Raw genomic sequence first — 15,078 nt, 5'->3', positions numbered from 1 at the left:
CGGCGGGGGCTGTGCCGCGACGCCGGCCCCACCATCTCACTTGGATCACGACAGCCCCTGGTGTCTGTGGCTCGAGCAGGTGCTGGCGCCCTAGTGCTTGGCGCTCGCTCACCCGGCCGTGCTGTGTCGGCACCGCCGTGGCTGCAGCTGGGCGAATGGACGCGGGGAGAAGGGGGCTCACCCGTGGCTGTCTGAGTGGGGCTGAGGGACCGGGCCGTCCACAGAGGGCCTGTGGCCGGTGCCCTGGGTTTGTTGGTGGCTGCGCCAGGCTCTGTCTCTGGGTCCTGCCTGGCACAGGTGGAGAAGCAGAGCTGGGGAGGAGGTGCTGGGGGCTGTGGGTGTGAGGGCCCCCGGGCGGCTGAGGGTTCCCAGGAGGGAACGTGGCTGGGCAGAGGCTGGGGCCGGGGCAGAGACAGGACCCCGGCTTGTGAGAGCCGCCGAGAGCTCCCCAGGCTTGGGGATGCACAGGGCCTGAGCGGGAGGCCGTGAACCCCAGACCAGGAGTCGGGGTGCAAGACCGCCCCGGGAGCTGTGAGGCCGCTGGTTCTGAGGTTCCCTGGCCATGCCCCGGGGCAGAATCTGCCACCACCAGGACCCAGCCCGGGGTATGGGTGGGAGGGGCCCTGGGCACTCCCTGCGTGTGGCTGCTCCGCTCCCACCCCGTGGGGGCCGGTGTCGAACCCTGTCCCCGCCGTAGAGGCTGCACCTCCTTGGGGACTTCTGCCCCTCCCCCGTGTCCTCCCAACACCACCAGGCCCTGTCCCCCACCTCCACGCGAGGATGCCAAAGACCGACTGGTGGGCCTGCTGCTCTCCCGTGCGCAGCAAGGCCCGGCCTCCTGCTCCCCAGCTCCAGCCTGCCATCCTCGCTGTGTGCGGCCACGGAGGGCGCCGGCTTCCTGTGGGAGTGGACTGCCCGTGGACTGCCCCGGCCAGCTGTGTGGGCATCGGCGACTCTGAGCAGCCCCGCCTAGGCCTCGGTGTCCGACAGTCTGTGCACAGCTGGGTGAGCGCGTGAAGGGTTAAGCCTTTGCCTGCGGAAGCAGGGGGCCCTTTCCTGCCCCCACCCCAGTCCTATTGTCAGTGGCTCAGGAAAAGGTGGGTCTCGGAGGTCAGGCCTGGCCTGGTGTGACCAGCTCCTGGTGGGGAGGAAGCCTGTCCCCTCCCACTCTGGAGCCTCGTGGAAGCTTTCTCTGACAGCAGCGCCGCCTCTTCCAGGCAGTCCACCCTGGTAGCCTCCCTCCTGCTCCCACGGACTCTCAGCAGAGGCTCCAGGGGCTTTGGGAAGAGCCTGGATTTGGATCGGGGTCGGCCTGGTGGGTTTTGGTGCATGGCAGCCCCAGGAGGCTGGGCTCAGCCCGCTCCAGAACGCTGCGCACCCTCCCGTCTGCTCGGGCAGGTGCAGCCCCCGGAGCTCCTTTCCCTGCCTGGGGGCTGGGGGCTGGGGGCGGCCGCAGGCCCAGCCCTGGGCTCTGGTTTCTGGAGCGCTCACGGGGTCACCGTTTGCTGACCTGGGTGGAACGTCCTCGGATCGGCCACTTTAGCCACGCTGGAGCACTGGTCCTGCGGCCTGCGGGGCGGGGCCCTTAGAGCTCTCACCTCCCCACGCCCCGGGGGTGGCCAGGGACCTCCCTTGCCCGCCCTCAGGACCCAAGCTTCTGCCCCAGGGAGCCTGTGTGTGTGTGTGTAAGCTTTATTGTGTTTATTTACTTGAAACACAGAGTGACGGGAGGGACAGAGCGCGCTCCCTCCCCAAAGGCTAACAGAAGCCTGGCTCCGGCTGGAGCTGCATCCTGGTCTCCCACGGGGGTGGCAGGAGCCCGGCCCGGACAGTCGCTGGCTGCGTCCCTGGTGCGTTAGCAGGGAGCTGGGTCGGAAGCAGAGGGGCAGGCGCCCTCCAGCGTTGGAAGCTGGCGTTGCAGGCGGCACAAACCCTGCCGGGGGGCCCTGGGTGCCGCTCAGCGTGGGGTGCTCGGGGCAGGGCCTGCAGCGTGGACGCACGGGTCCTCAGGGGACGTCACTGGGACAAGCGGGCCCAGGGATGGGCTGTGCTGGTGCAGAGAGGCGGGGCCCAGCAGCCTGGCAGGTGCCGCCCTGGCTCCAGAGGCCTTTGCCATAAACGCGTCTGCTTCTGCCTCTGGGCCCACTGGAGACCGGTGCCTTTTTCAGCATTGTCGTAAACCCTCGGGTTTCGGGGTCGCCCAGCTGCGTGGTGGGAGGGAGGGCTGCTCCCTGGGGAGTCAGGGGTGCGGAGGGCCAGGCCCTGCGCCCGGGTGCAGGAGGTGCCCTCGGCTTGGTCTCGCTGCCTGTCCAGGCACAGCCCAGTCACAGACTCTGGTCCTGCTGTTGGCAGAGGTGGCCTGGCGCAGCCTATTCCGGGAGCGCGTCCCGCCCCACCCGCGGGCTGCCCGGAGAGGCCGCTGTCCAGGTGCTAGGCTTGGCACCTGCTGACAGCCGCAATGCGCGGCGCGGGGGACCAGGGGCTGTGGCCCTGGCTGGCCGTTTGGGGTGGCTCCTGCTTGGGCCCAGCCTGGTGTGCAGGACCCGGGAGAGGCCGCGCGAGTCCCCCTCCCCCGGTGGTGGTGGCAGCTGCGTTGGGTCCACAGCTCCAGTGCCCTCTGCAGGGGGCGGGGCCCCCACGCGGCCGTGCGTGTGCCGTGTTCCTGGTGCCGGCTGGGGCTGTGGCCATGTGGACAGCCGAGCCTTGGAGGCCCTCGGGGGCCTGGGCGGTCAGGGGCTGCTGCTAACCGCCCGTCTCTCCGCAGCCTGCCTGCCCCGCATCAACGCGCTCTCGCTGGTCTACCTGCTCTTCCTGCTGCTGCTGCCCTGGCTCCCCGGGCCCTCCCGCGACAGCATCCCAGGTGAGGCAGCAGGGTGGGCGGGGCGTCCCAGGGCGGGGGCTGTGTGTCGGGAAGGGGGTGAGCGCTTGCCGTCGCCCTTTCCCGCAGTCTTGGGTCTCTGGTTGCGGGGGCTGTCGACGGTGACGGAAGCCAGGAGAGCATGCGTGAGCCCGGGGGTGTCCCCTGCCCACGGGAGGCACAGGTCCCCAAGCTCCGCCCACTGGGACTGGCCACACAGAGCGGCCCCAGGAGGCTGCAGCTGCCCCGCCTGCCCCCCCCCCCAGAGCCAGGTCCCAGCTGTGTCCCCTCGCAGTCAGCGGCTCCCCATCACCCCCGAGCACCCTGGACTCCGTCAGCGTCCGCACCGTGCAAGGACTGTGTCTGACGTTCCTGCGTTCTCCGAAGAAATGGGCGCTGGCGGAACTGGCCGGCTGGCCATGTCCCGCGGGGGACAGCATCCCGGAGGGCCGCAGCCTGGGCCCTTCCGGGGTGGCGGTGGGGATGAGCTCCTGAGGACACGGTGGGCAGGGGCCTGCAGCAGGGCCGCGACCTTCTCGGGGCACGAGCAAGGCCTCCCCCCTCCCCGACATTGGGTGGGAAACAGCCCGAGGGGGGCCTGGGGGTCAGGCACGGGGGAGTGGCCCTTGGCCTCCGTCACAGATCACCGCCAGCTGGCGGCCGAGGGCTCACGGCTTGTTTTTTGTTTGTTTGTTTGTTTTAGATTTATTTATATATTTGAAAGGCAGAGGCAGAGAGAGAGAGAGAGAGTGAGTGAGTGAGTGTGTGAGTTCGCTCCCCAGATGGCCACAACAGCTGGAGCTGTGCCGATTCAAACCCAGAAGCCAGGAGCTTCCTTTGGGTCTCCCACGTGGGTGCAGGGCCCAAGGACTTGGGCATCTTCCACTGCTGTCCCAGGCTACAGCAGAGAGCGGGATCGGAAGTGGAGCAGCCGGGACTCAAACCAGCGCCCACATGGGATGCCGGCCCTGCAGGCGGCGGCTTTTATCCGCTATGCCAGAGCGGCATCCCTCTCCCCGGTTTTGTTTTTGTTTTTAAAGACGTGTTTCTCTTCTTTAAAAAGACTGATTTCATTTATTTGAAAGGCAGTGTACAGAGAGAGACAGGGAGGTCCTCCATCTGCTGGTTCACTCCCTAAATGGCCACAACGGCAGGGCTGGGCCAGGCCGAAGCCAGGAGCCAGGAGCTTCATCTGGGTCTCCCACACGGGCGCGGGTTCCCAAGCACTTGGGCCGTCTTCCGCGGGTTTCCGGGCACATGAGCAGGGAGCCGGATTGCAAGTGGAGCAGCTGGGACTTGAACTGGTGCCCCTGTGGGATGCCGGCACTGCAGGTGGAGCTTAACCTGTTGTGCCACAGCTCCGGCCCCTACAGACGTGCTGTTGGTAGGGAGCAACGGAGAGGCCTTCCATCGCTGGTCACTCCCCAAATGGCCGCGTGGCCAGGGCTCGTCCAGGCCAAAGCCAGGAGCCCTGAGCTCCGTCCGGGTCTCTCCCTTGGGTGACGGGGCCCGAGCGCTCGGCCGCGGTGCGCTGCTTCCCCGGGCGCGGCGGCAGGGAACGGCTGGGACTCGGACTGGTGCCGTGAGACGCTGCTGAGGCCGCCGGCCACTCCGTGTTCTGAGGTGACACGGCTGGGGCCCTAATTCCACCGTGCCTCTGCTCCCGTGAGTGCGGAGAGCAGGCCGTGAGTGTGGCTGGAGTCCGGCCGTCCCCAGCCCTGGGGGTCCCCACGCCTGCGGGCCCAGGTGCCTGGAGCGGGAAAGGCGGGGGCGGGCGGCCTCACCCCCCCACAGCTCCACCCGTCGGGCAGCCTCCCCTCCCCGGGAGGGCCGCTGGGCAAGGCCGCCCCTGCTCCCGGCCACGCTGTCTCCCTGCAGCTGGTGCTGTCCGTTCCCAGGCCTGGGAAGAGCCGCTTGTTCCATAAACATTTCACGCCCCGGGTGCGATTGGAAACGCAGGGGGAGCCCAGGCTCCCGGCCAGGCCGGGAGGGGTGGGGTGGGGAGAGCTGGACAGCAGCGGGACCACCAGGGAGGCTTCCCTGCCCAGCCCTCCGTCTGTCCGTCTGTCCAGCTGGGCGGCCTCGGGGCTGGTGGGGACAGAGACGCCGCCTGGTTTTCCAGGCAGGAGAGAGGAAAGTGTGGCGCCTGGCTGCCCGGTGCCCTCGTGGGCTCCCGGCTGCCGCCGGCCTTGGCACGGCCCCCATGGGAGGTCTGACGCCGCCCAGGCCCCAGGGGCACTGCCCGGGCCTGACCCCTGGTGTGGGTGGCAGCCTGCCTGCGGGTTGGGCACAGCCCGGGGCCGGGGCGAGGCTGTCACAGAAGCCTTGACGCAGGCCGGTCACCTGCTTGTTGGTCAAGGACGCGTGAAGCCCCTCCCAGGAGACAGACCCTCCCCCGCCCCCACCCCAGTCTCCCCAGCGCCCCGAGAAGCCTCCAGGACTGGTTTGTGCCGAGCAGCTCTCGGCCGTGGCTCAGGTGCTGGTGTGAGCAGCCGGGGGGTGGGGGGATGGGGTGAGGCCCCCGCAGTGGGGGGTCCGGGCCGTGAGTGACTCCGGGGCATAGGTGTGCTACAAAGTCCATCCTCGGGGACAGCGGGGCGGGGCTGCCCTGCCCCCGCATCTGTCCGGGACCTGGCTCTGACCACGCGGAGGCTCCTGCCTCTCTGCCTCTCCCACGGTTCAGGCTCTGGGCTTGTGCCCTGCCCGCCCCACCGCCTGGGTCTTCCTTGGTGCACACCTGGGGCAGCCCCTCCCCCCCAGGTGGGGCGCAGGGTGGGGCCCGGGGACAGCTCCTCAGCCCCAGGCCCTGGTGGGCGGGAGCCGGAAGGGGAAGGTCGTGGGAAAGAGGCCGGCAGGGAGGGTGGCATCCGGGGCTGGGTTCCTCCCGGCCAGAAGGGCAGCAGGTGGAAGGGGGGGGGGTGTGTGCGGCAGAGCCCCGAGGCCTGGTGGGCAGCCACTTCGTGGGGGTTCCCAGCTCCAGGTCAGGGACCCTCTGTGTAAACTGACCCCTCCCTGCTGCTGGCAGGGTCCACACTTCCCGCTACTTCCTGTTTCCTGTGAGAGTCCCTGCCTCAGCCAGGGACAGCCGTGCAAAGGGCCTGGGGCAGAAGGAGGGGCAGGGGCTTCCCCCTGGGTCAGACCCCACAGCTCCTGCAGCCGAGGGTGGGGCTGTGTGGCGGAGCAGGGCTCTACTTGGGGACTGTGGAGTGGACGGCACTGGGCAGAGCCTGTGTCTGAGCCAGGAGCCCCTCCCGGACGGCCCCTTGGGTGGGAGGGTCTGCACTGCGGGGTGGGGGCTGCCTGTCCCTGCTGGCAAGCAGATGGCCCCCCAGATCGTGGCCCGGGAACTTGCCTCTAGCTGCAGGAGCCCCCGCCCCTTGCTTAGAGCAGAGGCCGCGGTGGGGCTCCGAGCAGGTGCCCGGGCTTCGGAGCTCGGTGTGTGAAGAGCGCGGACGCCGACAGGAGTGACCGGCGGCAGAAGCGCCTCTGTGGTGGGTAAGCCACCCCCAGGCCCCGCCGTCCCCGTCTGCAGGACAGCAAGGTGAGGCCACCTGCAGGTTTGCAGCCCCTCCCACTCGGGGGCAGCCGGGAGGGGCCCTGGCTCAGACACAGGCTCTGCTGTCCCCAGGGAGGGCCCCGCTCCACCACACAGCCCCACCCTCGGCTGCAGGAGCTGCAGGGTCTGGCCCAGGGGGAAGCCCCTGCCCCTCCTGCCCCAGGGCCTTTGCACGGCTGTCTGCTCCCCCCAGACCGCCCTCCTCCACCACAGAGCACCCACTCCCAAACAGAGCTTCCCCACTTTGCCCTCCCGGCCCGTCCATGTGGTGGCCAGTCAGCTGCTGTTCCCCTGGGCTCGCGGTCTCCCACGTGGAAGGTCAGGCAGGGCAGGTGCCCTTGTGCCACGTGAGCCTCTCGTGGCCCTGTGATGGCGGTCAGGCCCCCAGGAGAGAGACGGCGTCCTCCCGCTCCAGCTCCCCATCTGCTGATGCGCCTGATCTGGTAGCGCCAGAGGCCGCGCCTCGCAGCCGCCTCCCCTCCCCCGGGCTCCGCACCTCTCCGTCCTGGCTGCGGAAGCGAGCCCCGGGTCGGAGCTGGCCCTGCAGTCCGGCCGACCTGCCGTCCGCCACGTGCGGCCCTCGCTCTGCCGCCTGCGCCTCTTCCCCGGCACAGAGCACCGAGCACCTGGGCTCCCAGCCTGGTGCCTTCCCGGCAGGGCAGGGAGAGCAGCGGCCACCGCCGCCGCCGCAGGCCTGGTCCGCCCTCCGGCTGTGTGGACTGTGGTGCACGCTGCTGTCTGCCCCAGAGTGAGCGAGGCGGAGGAAGACGAGGGGCGTGGTGGCGCGGAGACGCCCGGACCAGGTGTGGCAGCCAGGCTGGAGGCCTCTGGCCGGGCCCTTGCCTCCCAAGCCGGGTCGTGCGCGCAGGGCTCAGGCCTCTGGCTCTAATTCTTGTTTCTATGTATTGAAGAGTCAGAGTCGCTGTGGCGCAGTGGGCTAAGCCTCTGCCTGCAGTGCCGGCATCCCACACAGGCGCCGGTTCCAGTCCCGGCTGCTCCTCTTCCGATCCAGCTCTCTGCTGTGGCCTGGGAAAGCAGTGGAGGATGGGCCAAGTGCTTGGTTCCCTGCACCCCCATGAGAGACCCAGAAGAAGCTCCTGGCTCCTGGCTTTGGATCGGCCCTGGGTCTGGCCATTGTGGCCATTTGGGGAGTAAACCAGCGGATGGGAGACCTCTCTCTCCCTCTGTAACTCTTTCAAATAAGTAAATAAATCTTAAAAAATAATAAGAGGCCGGTGCCACAGCTCACTTGGCTAATCCTCCGCCTTGCGGTGCCGGCACACCGGGTTCTAGTCCTGGTTGGGGCACCGGATTCTGTCCCGGTTGCCCCTCTTCCAGGCCAGCTCTCTGCTGTGGCCCGGGAGTGCAGTGGAGGATGGCCCAGGTCCTTGGGCCCTGTACCCCATGGGAGACTGGGAGAAGCTCCTGGCTCCTGGCTTCGAATCGGTGCAGTGTGCCGGCCGTAGCAGCCATTTGGGGGTGAACCAACGGAAGGAAGACCTTTCTCTCTGTCTCTCTAACTCTGCCTGTCATAGATAGATAGATAGCGCTCCCGTCAGCAGTTCGCTCCCCAGACGCTCACAACAGCCCGGTCTGGGCCAGGCCAGAGTTGGGGGCGGGAATGGGCCGTGGGTCTCGGGCCGGGCCGGGCCCTGGGGCCATGGCTGCTGCCTCCCAGGTGCACACCAGCAGGAGCAGGGCTGGGCCTGGAGCCCAGGGAGTCTGACGTGGGGTGAGCGTGGCGAACCCCCGCCCCCAGTGCTCCTGGCGGCAGCCAGGCCTGGGGTCTGTGCAGGGAGGAGCGCCTGGGTCGGCCCAGCCAGAGCTCTGGTGCCTCCTGCCGCCGTGGGCCCTCGTGGGTGAGCAGTGCCGCAGGCCAGGTTGGCTGTGGCTGTGTGGTCAGAGGCTGCGGGATGCCCGCTGTGCATGGCGCTCACAGCCCGGCTGCTGGGGTCGCCCGCCTGCTGCCTTGGCCCCTGCACCTCTGGACGCTGCGGGACAGCCAGCCAGCGCCTGTGGCCCAGCAGAGGGGTGGGGCCCCGGACGGCCCGGCCGTCTTGTTTTCTGCCAGCCCTGCCTCGCTGTCCCTGCTGCCCTGAGAGGTCGGAGGTTAGCGCCTGGAGGGCCCCCCAAAGGGAGTGAGTCAGAGAAGCTGTTCTGGGTCCGACCCTGGGGCCCCTCACCTGTCGCGGAACCCTGGGCTGGGCAAACTCCTTGGTTCCAACAGGGCCCCGAGCGGGCGAGGGGAAAGCGGTTTGCATAACGCCAGCGGGCTCGGGGACGGTGTCCTGAGCCGGAGCCAGAGCCGGGGTCTCTCACGGTGTTCATAGGCCGGTCAGCGTCACACCCTCACCTTACGGCACTGGCGGGCTGAGACGGCGGCCCGCGTGACTCAGGGCCACGCTGCCACTGGTCGGTGGGGCCGGTGTGTCTAAGTGAAGCCTGGGGCAGGTGTGTCTAAGTGAAGCCTGGGGCCGGTGTGTCTAAGCGAAGCCTGGGGCCGGTGTGTAGGGCAGATTTCTGCCTGGAGCCACGGGCAGAGCTTAGGCGGCGTTCCCTCCTGGACCGGATCACTGGGAGCAGCAACCTTGTGAGGCTGCCGCGGGGTCTCTGGCGGGGGCCTGCCTTCCTCCACAGAGCCCTGGGCCAGGTGGGGCGGGTGACACGCAGGACCGCGTCTTCAGACCCTCGCCCCGAAGGGCAGCCCTCGGCTGGGCACCCAGATGCACTCGGAGCGAGTGGGACACGGATCGCCGTGCGGGTGCGAAGCCCGCGTGCCCCGTGAGGTCTCAGTGCCGATGACACGTGCACGCTCTGCCCCCCGGTCACAGAGGGGCGCCCTGGTTCCACCCCCACTCCCCCGCTGAGAGATGGGCAGAGCTGTGCCCGGTGGGCACACGGCAGGCTCCTGCGATGTGGCCATTGGTTTCCATGGCAACTTAGCCCCAGACACCCACCCCCCCGCTGGGCAGGGCTAGGGCCTCGTGCCCTTCCTGCCTCCCTTCCCCTGGGGCCGAGCAAACCTGGGGGTGTCTCGCCCAGCCCCCCCCCACCGTGTGCCCTCCGGCTGGGGCGGGAGGAGTTAGCATAGCCCTGGGACAGCAGGCGTCCACCTGCCTCGTTCCGGTCACTACAGGATGCGGACGCTGGCCAGGGCTCCAGGCTCTGGGACCAGCTGGCTGGCCGACGGGAGCCCTGCGGTGTCCTGGCTGAGTGCATGGCTCGGGCCACACGGACACGTCCTGGCCGGCAGGTGTCGGCCGGGCCCGCCTCACCCCTGCCCGTCTGCCCACAGGTCACACTGGCCGCCTCCTGCGGGCCCTGCTGTGCCTCAGCCTGCTCTTCCTGCTGGCCCACCTCGCCCTCCAGATATGCCTGCACACCGTGCCCGGCCTCGACGAGCTGCTTCAGCACGGCCGTGAGTCGGGGCGCGCGGGGGCTCCCCGAGGGCTCCAGAGCTAAAAGGGAATGGGAGTGGGAGGGGCCTGGGCTGCAGGGGCCTCGGGTCCCCTCGGGGATGTCTCCCCTGGCTTCCTGCCTCCCTCGTTTGCCCCACGTGGGCCCTCTGGGTGCTGACCACAGTTTGTGTGTGGCCCGGATGACCCTGGCCTTGTGCGCTGGATGACCCTTGTGCTTGGCCTGTGGGCTGGGAGTGTCCACCTTGGGGGCAGGACACTTCAGTGTCTTACTGGGGCTTTGTGACGTGGCTGGGGGGCGTCCCCTGCCCACTCCCCTGTCTGCCTTCTGCCCCTGGACGGTCAGCCCCTCCCACTTTGGCCTCCCCTCCTGGCTCAAGCAAGGACCCATGTCCACCCCTGTGGCCCAGAGAGAGGTCAGGAGCCCTGAGGGCCCCAGTCCTGTGTGGCTCAGGCAGGGAGCAGCCCCGAGAGCCCCGCCCTGGCCCTGCACGGCCGGCCGGCGCCCCATGGGTGCAGGCGCGCCCGTCTGACCTGGGTCCCTGGGCTCTGTCTGCAGGCAGCCCCTGGGAGACCCTGTCTCAGCACGTGGGGGTCACGAGGTAAGAGCCCCCTTGGGCATCCCCTGGGTCCTGGGGGCTCGTTCCCGCCTGACGCCGTCTCTCCCGGCCCTGCCCCCTCAGACTGGACCTGAAGGACGTCCCGAACACCGTCCGGCTGGTGGCCCCTGACCTGGGCATCCTGGTGGCCTCCTCCGTGTGCCTGGGCCTCTGCAGCCGCCTCACCCGCAAAGCCCGGCAGAGCCAGCGCAGCCGGGAGCCGGTGAGGCCCAGCGCGGGGCGGGGCGGGGCGGGGCGCTCGCTGGGCCTGGGCCGAGGCCTGGCCTGTTCTGAGCGGAGCTCCCCAGCTGGGGGTGGGGGTGCCGATCTCAGGTGACAGGAGCTGGGGCGCGAGTCCCTCCCCTCCGCGTGATCCGACCGCAGCCCCCTTCCTCCAGGGCGCCCTGATGGTGGACTGCAGGCCCGCGCGGCGGGGGCAGGGCTGCTGGGGGATGGGTCTCTGTGGGCAGTGCCTGTCAGGCATTGTCTGAAGGGTGGCCCTGGGGGGTGTGGGCCGCCGGCTACCCCTTCTGGACAGCGCCTGAGCGTCAGGCCCCGAGGTGCATCTGGGCGGCTCTGGGCCCTCCTGGCCCTGTACCCGGGCTGAGGTCACGACCTGGGTCCCTGGTCATGAGCCCAGCCCAGCCTCGGCCAGGACAGATGACCCGGTGCCCGGCGTGAGAACTCTCTGCCAGGGACACGACCCCGCCCGCCTCACCCCTGCCCCTCTGTCAAACAACTGGCACTTGCCTGGTGCTTGGGCCTCCCGGAGGCCACCCTGCAGCTTGACTGCGGCTGACCTGGCCTGCTGTCCCAGTCGCCCTGCGTCGCCTGTAGCCGGTCCTCAGAGGGCCCCCCGCCCCACGAGGATGCGTTGGCCACGGCCTACTGGCGTGGCTCCCCTGCCAGAACCCCACTTGGTCCTGGTTCCCTGCACCCCCTGATAGCCTGGTCTGTGGGTGACCCTGGCCAGGCCCCCTGTGTCACTGAGCCCTGGTCGGGGTCCTCAGTGGGCAGTGCCTGGACGGGGTTCAGAGGGGCACGGGGCGCTTGGCTCGGCTGGGCACCGGCAGGACGCAGTTCCAAAGCCGGAGCGTGGACCCCCGTGCTGCTGCGGGTGCGTGCGGGACGCCGGTCCACACAGGTCCCCGCTCACGCCAGTCACGCAGGGACATGGGGCGGGCTCTGCGGTCGGCCTGGCCTCCGGTGGCCTCGGGGTGCCTGTGCTCTTCCCACGCCCTGAAGAGCTTGTGTTTGTTGCCGCCTCGGCTGATTTCCCAGGGTCTCCCAGGGCTGGAGCCAGGCTGTGGGTGGGGTGAGCTCAGGCCTGGCCGTCACAGTTGCCCTCCAGTCCCCACCCCCTGGCCAGCAGGGCCGTTCTGGGCGTTAGGAAGGTCCCTGAGCCCCAGCCGTGCGTGTGCCCTCGGGACGCCGCGCTGGCCTCCTGCTGGCCGCTGGAAGGCACCCCCTGGGTGCCTGGTCTCGTTCCGCCCAGCAGGGGGGCAGGCTCGTCCCACCCCCTCGGCAGCAGACGCGGGTCGAGCGGCCTGCTGGGTCCTCCCGGGGCTCTGAGGGGGCTGTGGGAACCTGCTTGTCTGGCTCAGAGCCTGGGCACCGGGGCTGCCGCGGCTCCTCTGACAGGCGCAGGCCCGGCTGGCCAGAGCTGGGCGTGGGTGCGCAGTGGCTCGGAGAGCACAGGCTGTCTCGTCCCGCCGGCTGTTGGTCTCTGCCCCCTGGGGGTTGGGGAGGCCTCGCTTCGTGTGACCATGGCCACCCCGAGGGGCCGAGTTTGTGGGTGCGAAGGAGCTGTGGGTGTGCATGGGGGGCACGCGTGTGTGTCGGGCACGTGGCGCATCGTGCATGTGTGTGCTGCATGCGGGTGCTGCACGCACACGTGTGAGTTGTACATTAGGTGCGTGTGCGCGTGTGCACCACGTGTGGCCTGCGTGTGGGTGCCATGCCTGTGCACGTATGCACGTGTGTGCGTGTGTTGTAGCGCACACACCTCTGCCTGTGCTGTCGTCCTTCTTCCTTCCCAAAAATCCCTCCGGGAGCTGGGCTGCACCGTGCACTGGCTTCAGACTCCCTGGGGCCTGCGCCGGCCTCTGGTCCTCAGGGTGCAGCTGGGGAGCTAGAGGAGACTTGGGGTGTTTGGAACCTGCTGTGGACAGCACGGCAGGACTGGGGAGGGCTGCCTTGAGGAGGGAGGCGGCGGTGGCTGCGGGACAGTGAGGACCGTGGGGACCGTGAGGACCGTGAGGACCGTGGGGACAGTGGGGACGGTGGGGACAGTGGGGACCGTGAGGACCGTGAGGACAGTGGGGACGGTGGGGACAGTGGGGACCGTGAGGACGGTGGGGACCGTGAGGACCGTGAGGACGGTGGGGCACTGTGGGGACCGTGAGGACCGTGGGGACCGTGGGGACGGTGGGGACCGTGAGGACCGTGGGGACCGTGGGGACGGTGGGGACCGTGAGGACCGTGGGGACAGTGGGGACGGTGGGGACGGTGGGGACGGTGAGGATGGTGGGGCACCGTGGGGTCAGTGAGGACAGTGGGGACAGTGGGGCCGCTGTGGGGTGCCGTGGGGACCCATGGCTGTGGTGCCGTGTGCCTGAGCTTGCTCCCCATGTCTTTGGCAGCATGAGAACGAGGTGGACGACGACGCCGGCCCTCTGGCAGGGCCGCAGGGGGCCCCCGTGCTGACCCCCAAGCACCGGTCGCGGCTGGCTGCCCGGTTCCGGGTCACAGCCCACTGGCTGCTGGTGGCTGCCGCACGGACTCTGGCCATAGTGCTGCTGGCGCTGGCAGGTACCCACTGGGCTGGGGGCAGGAGCCGCACCCCGAGCGTCACCCTGGCGGGCGGCCGGGCCTCACCCCGCACACCCTGTCCTCAGGCATCGCCCACCCATCGGCCTTCTCCAGTGTCTACCTGCTGGTCTTCCTGTCCATCTGCACCTGGTGGGCTTGCCACCTTCCCATCAGCCCCCTGGGCTTCAGCACGCTCTGCGTCATGGTGGGCTGCTTCGGCGCCGGCCACCTCATCTGCCTCTACTGCTACCAGACGCCGTTTGTGCAGGGCATGGTCCCACCATCCAGCATCTGGGCCAGGTGAGGGCCCGGTCCTCCCCACCCCCTGGCTGCCTCTCGCTGGGCCTCCAGGGCAGTGGTCAGCAGCCACCCTCTCTGGACAGGGTGTTTGGCCTCAAGGCCTTTGTGCTGCCCGCCAACCACTCCAGCCCCAACGCGTTCGTCCTTGACACCAGCCACGACTGGCCGGTGTACGTGAGCCCGGGCGTCCTGCTGCTGCTCTACTACACGGCCACCTCACTCCTGAAGCTGCGCGCCCTCCACCCCCCAGGCCAGGTGAGCCCGGCGGGGTCCCGGGGGGTGTGGGCCGAGCCCGGCGGGGTCCCGGGGGGTGTGGGCCGAGCCAGGTGAGCCCGGCGGGGTCCCGCGGGGTGTGGGCCGAGCCCGGCGGGGTCCCGGGGGGTGTGGGTCGAGCCAGGTGAGCCGGGTGGGGTCCCGCGGGGTGTGGGCCGAGCCCGGCGGGGTCCCGGGGGGTGTAGGCCGAGCCCGGCGGGGTCCCGGGGGGTGTAGGCCGAGCCCGGCAGGGTCCCGGGGGGTGTAGGCCGAGCCCGGCGGGGTCCCGGGGGGTGTGGGCCGAGCCGGGTGAGCCCGGCGGGGTCCCGGGGGGTGTGGGCCGAGCCCAGCGGGGTCCCGGGGGGTGTGGGCTGAGCTGGGCGGGGTCCCAGGGGGTGTGGGCTGAGCCTGGGTGGGGCCCAGGGGGTGTGGGCTGAGCCTGGGCAGATGCCCCAGGTGGGGGGCGAGCTGAGCCTGGGCGGGTGGGGGGGGGGGGAGGTCCCAGGTGGCAGTGGGCTGAGCCCGGCAGCTGTCCCGGCTATCCCAGGTGGGGTGTGGGGTTTTTCCCAGGTGGGTGTGGGCCGAGTGCCTGACTGTGGCCTCCACAGAGGAAGGAGGGGGCCCAGGATGAGGAGGACCGGGAGCTGGAACTGGACCAGCTGGACCAGAGACCGCAGGGCCAGCCTGGGGATGCCACCCAGGTGAGCGGCTGCCCAGCGGGTGGGGGAGCCGTCTGCGGCGCTGGCTCACCCGTGGCTCTCCCACAGTACGTGGTGCCCACACCCACTGGGCTGGATGCTGAAGGTGACAATTGTATCGTGCACGATTTGACCGGACAGAGCCCCGTCCGGCAGCGCCCGGGTGAGTACCAGGTGCTCTGCCTGCCTCCATGGCTCCTGTCCTGCTCGCCCATGAGGCACGGCTAAGGCTGCCCCCTGGTGGCCAGGATGTGGTCTCCTCCCATCCACTGCTGGGGCTGGCCAGGGTCAATCTGTGGCCCTCTGGGTCCTCCCCCGCTGCCCTGGGCTGACCGCCGGGGAGCAGTCACAGCCGGCCCAGGGCTCTGCAGCTGCCTCTCCCTGAGCCTTGGTCTCTGTTCTGTGTGTCCCTGGACAGAGCAGGAGGGGTCACCGGCCCAGGGAGCAGGTGCACAGAGCTGGGAGGGGATCAGGGTTATCTTTCCCACACTGTTCTTTCTTGGAAACTGAGGCAGAGGGAGGGTCAGGGCCGTCCAGGGTCAGACCCTGCGCCCACCATGGCTGAAGCTGGGCCTGCCCCTCCCTGCCT

At 69.6% G+C, this 15,078-nt stretch overlaps 1 protein-coding gene across 4 annotated transcripts in view; it reads left to right on the top strand.

The window, feature by feature from the left end:
- PIEZO1 (piezo type mechanosensitive ion channel component 1 (Er blood group)) overlaps positions 1 to 15,078 on the top strand; it is a 50,408-nt gene that overhangs the window by 17,250 nt on the left and 18,080 nt on the right. For 3 of the 4 annotated variants that reach the window (XM_089320555.1, XM_089320558.1, XM_089320556.1), the window contains exons 2-10: positions 2,765 to 2,860; positions 9,709 to 9,831; positions 10,389 to 10,431; positions 10,513 to 10,651; positions 13,071 to 13,239; positions 13,326 to 13,539; positions 13,623 to 13,794; positions 14,400 to 14,492; positions 14,559 to 14,652. In XM_089320555.1, the coding sequence (XP_089176681.1) occupies positions 2,765 to 2,860; positions 9,709 to 9,831; positions 10,389 to 10,431; positions 10,513 to 10,651; positions 13,071 to 13,239; positions 13,326 to 13,539; positions 13,623 to 13,794; positions 14,400 to 14,492; positions 14,559 to 14,652 (1,143 nt within the window). The remainder of the gene's footprint in view (positions 1 to 2,764; positions 2,861 to 9,708; positions 9,832 to 10,388; positions 10,432 to 10,512; positions 10,652 to 13,070; positions 13,240 to 13,325; positions 13,540 to 13,622; positions 13,795 to 14,399; positions 14,493 to 14,558; positions 14,653 to 15,078) is intronic. The other variant, XM_089320557.1, reaches the window with a different exon arrangement.

This window comes from Oryctolagus cuniculus, chromosome 18 (assembly GCF_051225735.1).
Source record: "Oryctolagus cuniculus isolate XC-2025 breed Fujian yellow rabbit chromosome 18, ASM5122573v1, whole genome shotgun sequence".
In the NCBI taxonomy this organism is placed as follows: domain Eukaryota; kingdom Metazoa; phylum Chordata; class Mammalia; order Lagomorpha; family Leporidae; genus Oryctolagus; species Oryctolagus cuniculus.
This window is presented reverse-complemented; position numbering and strand designations above follow the sequence as displayed.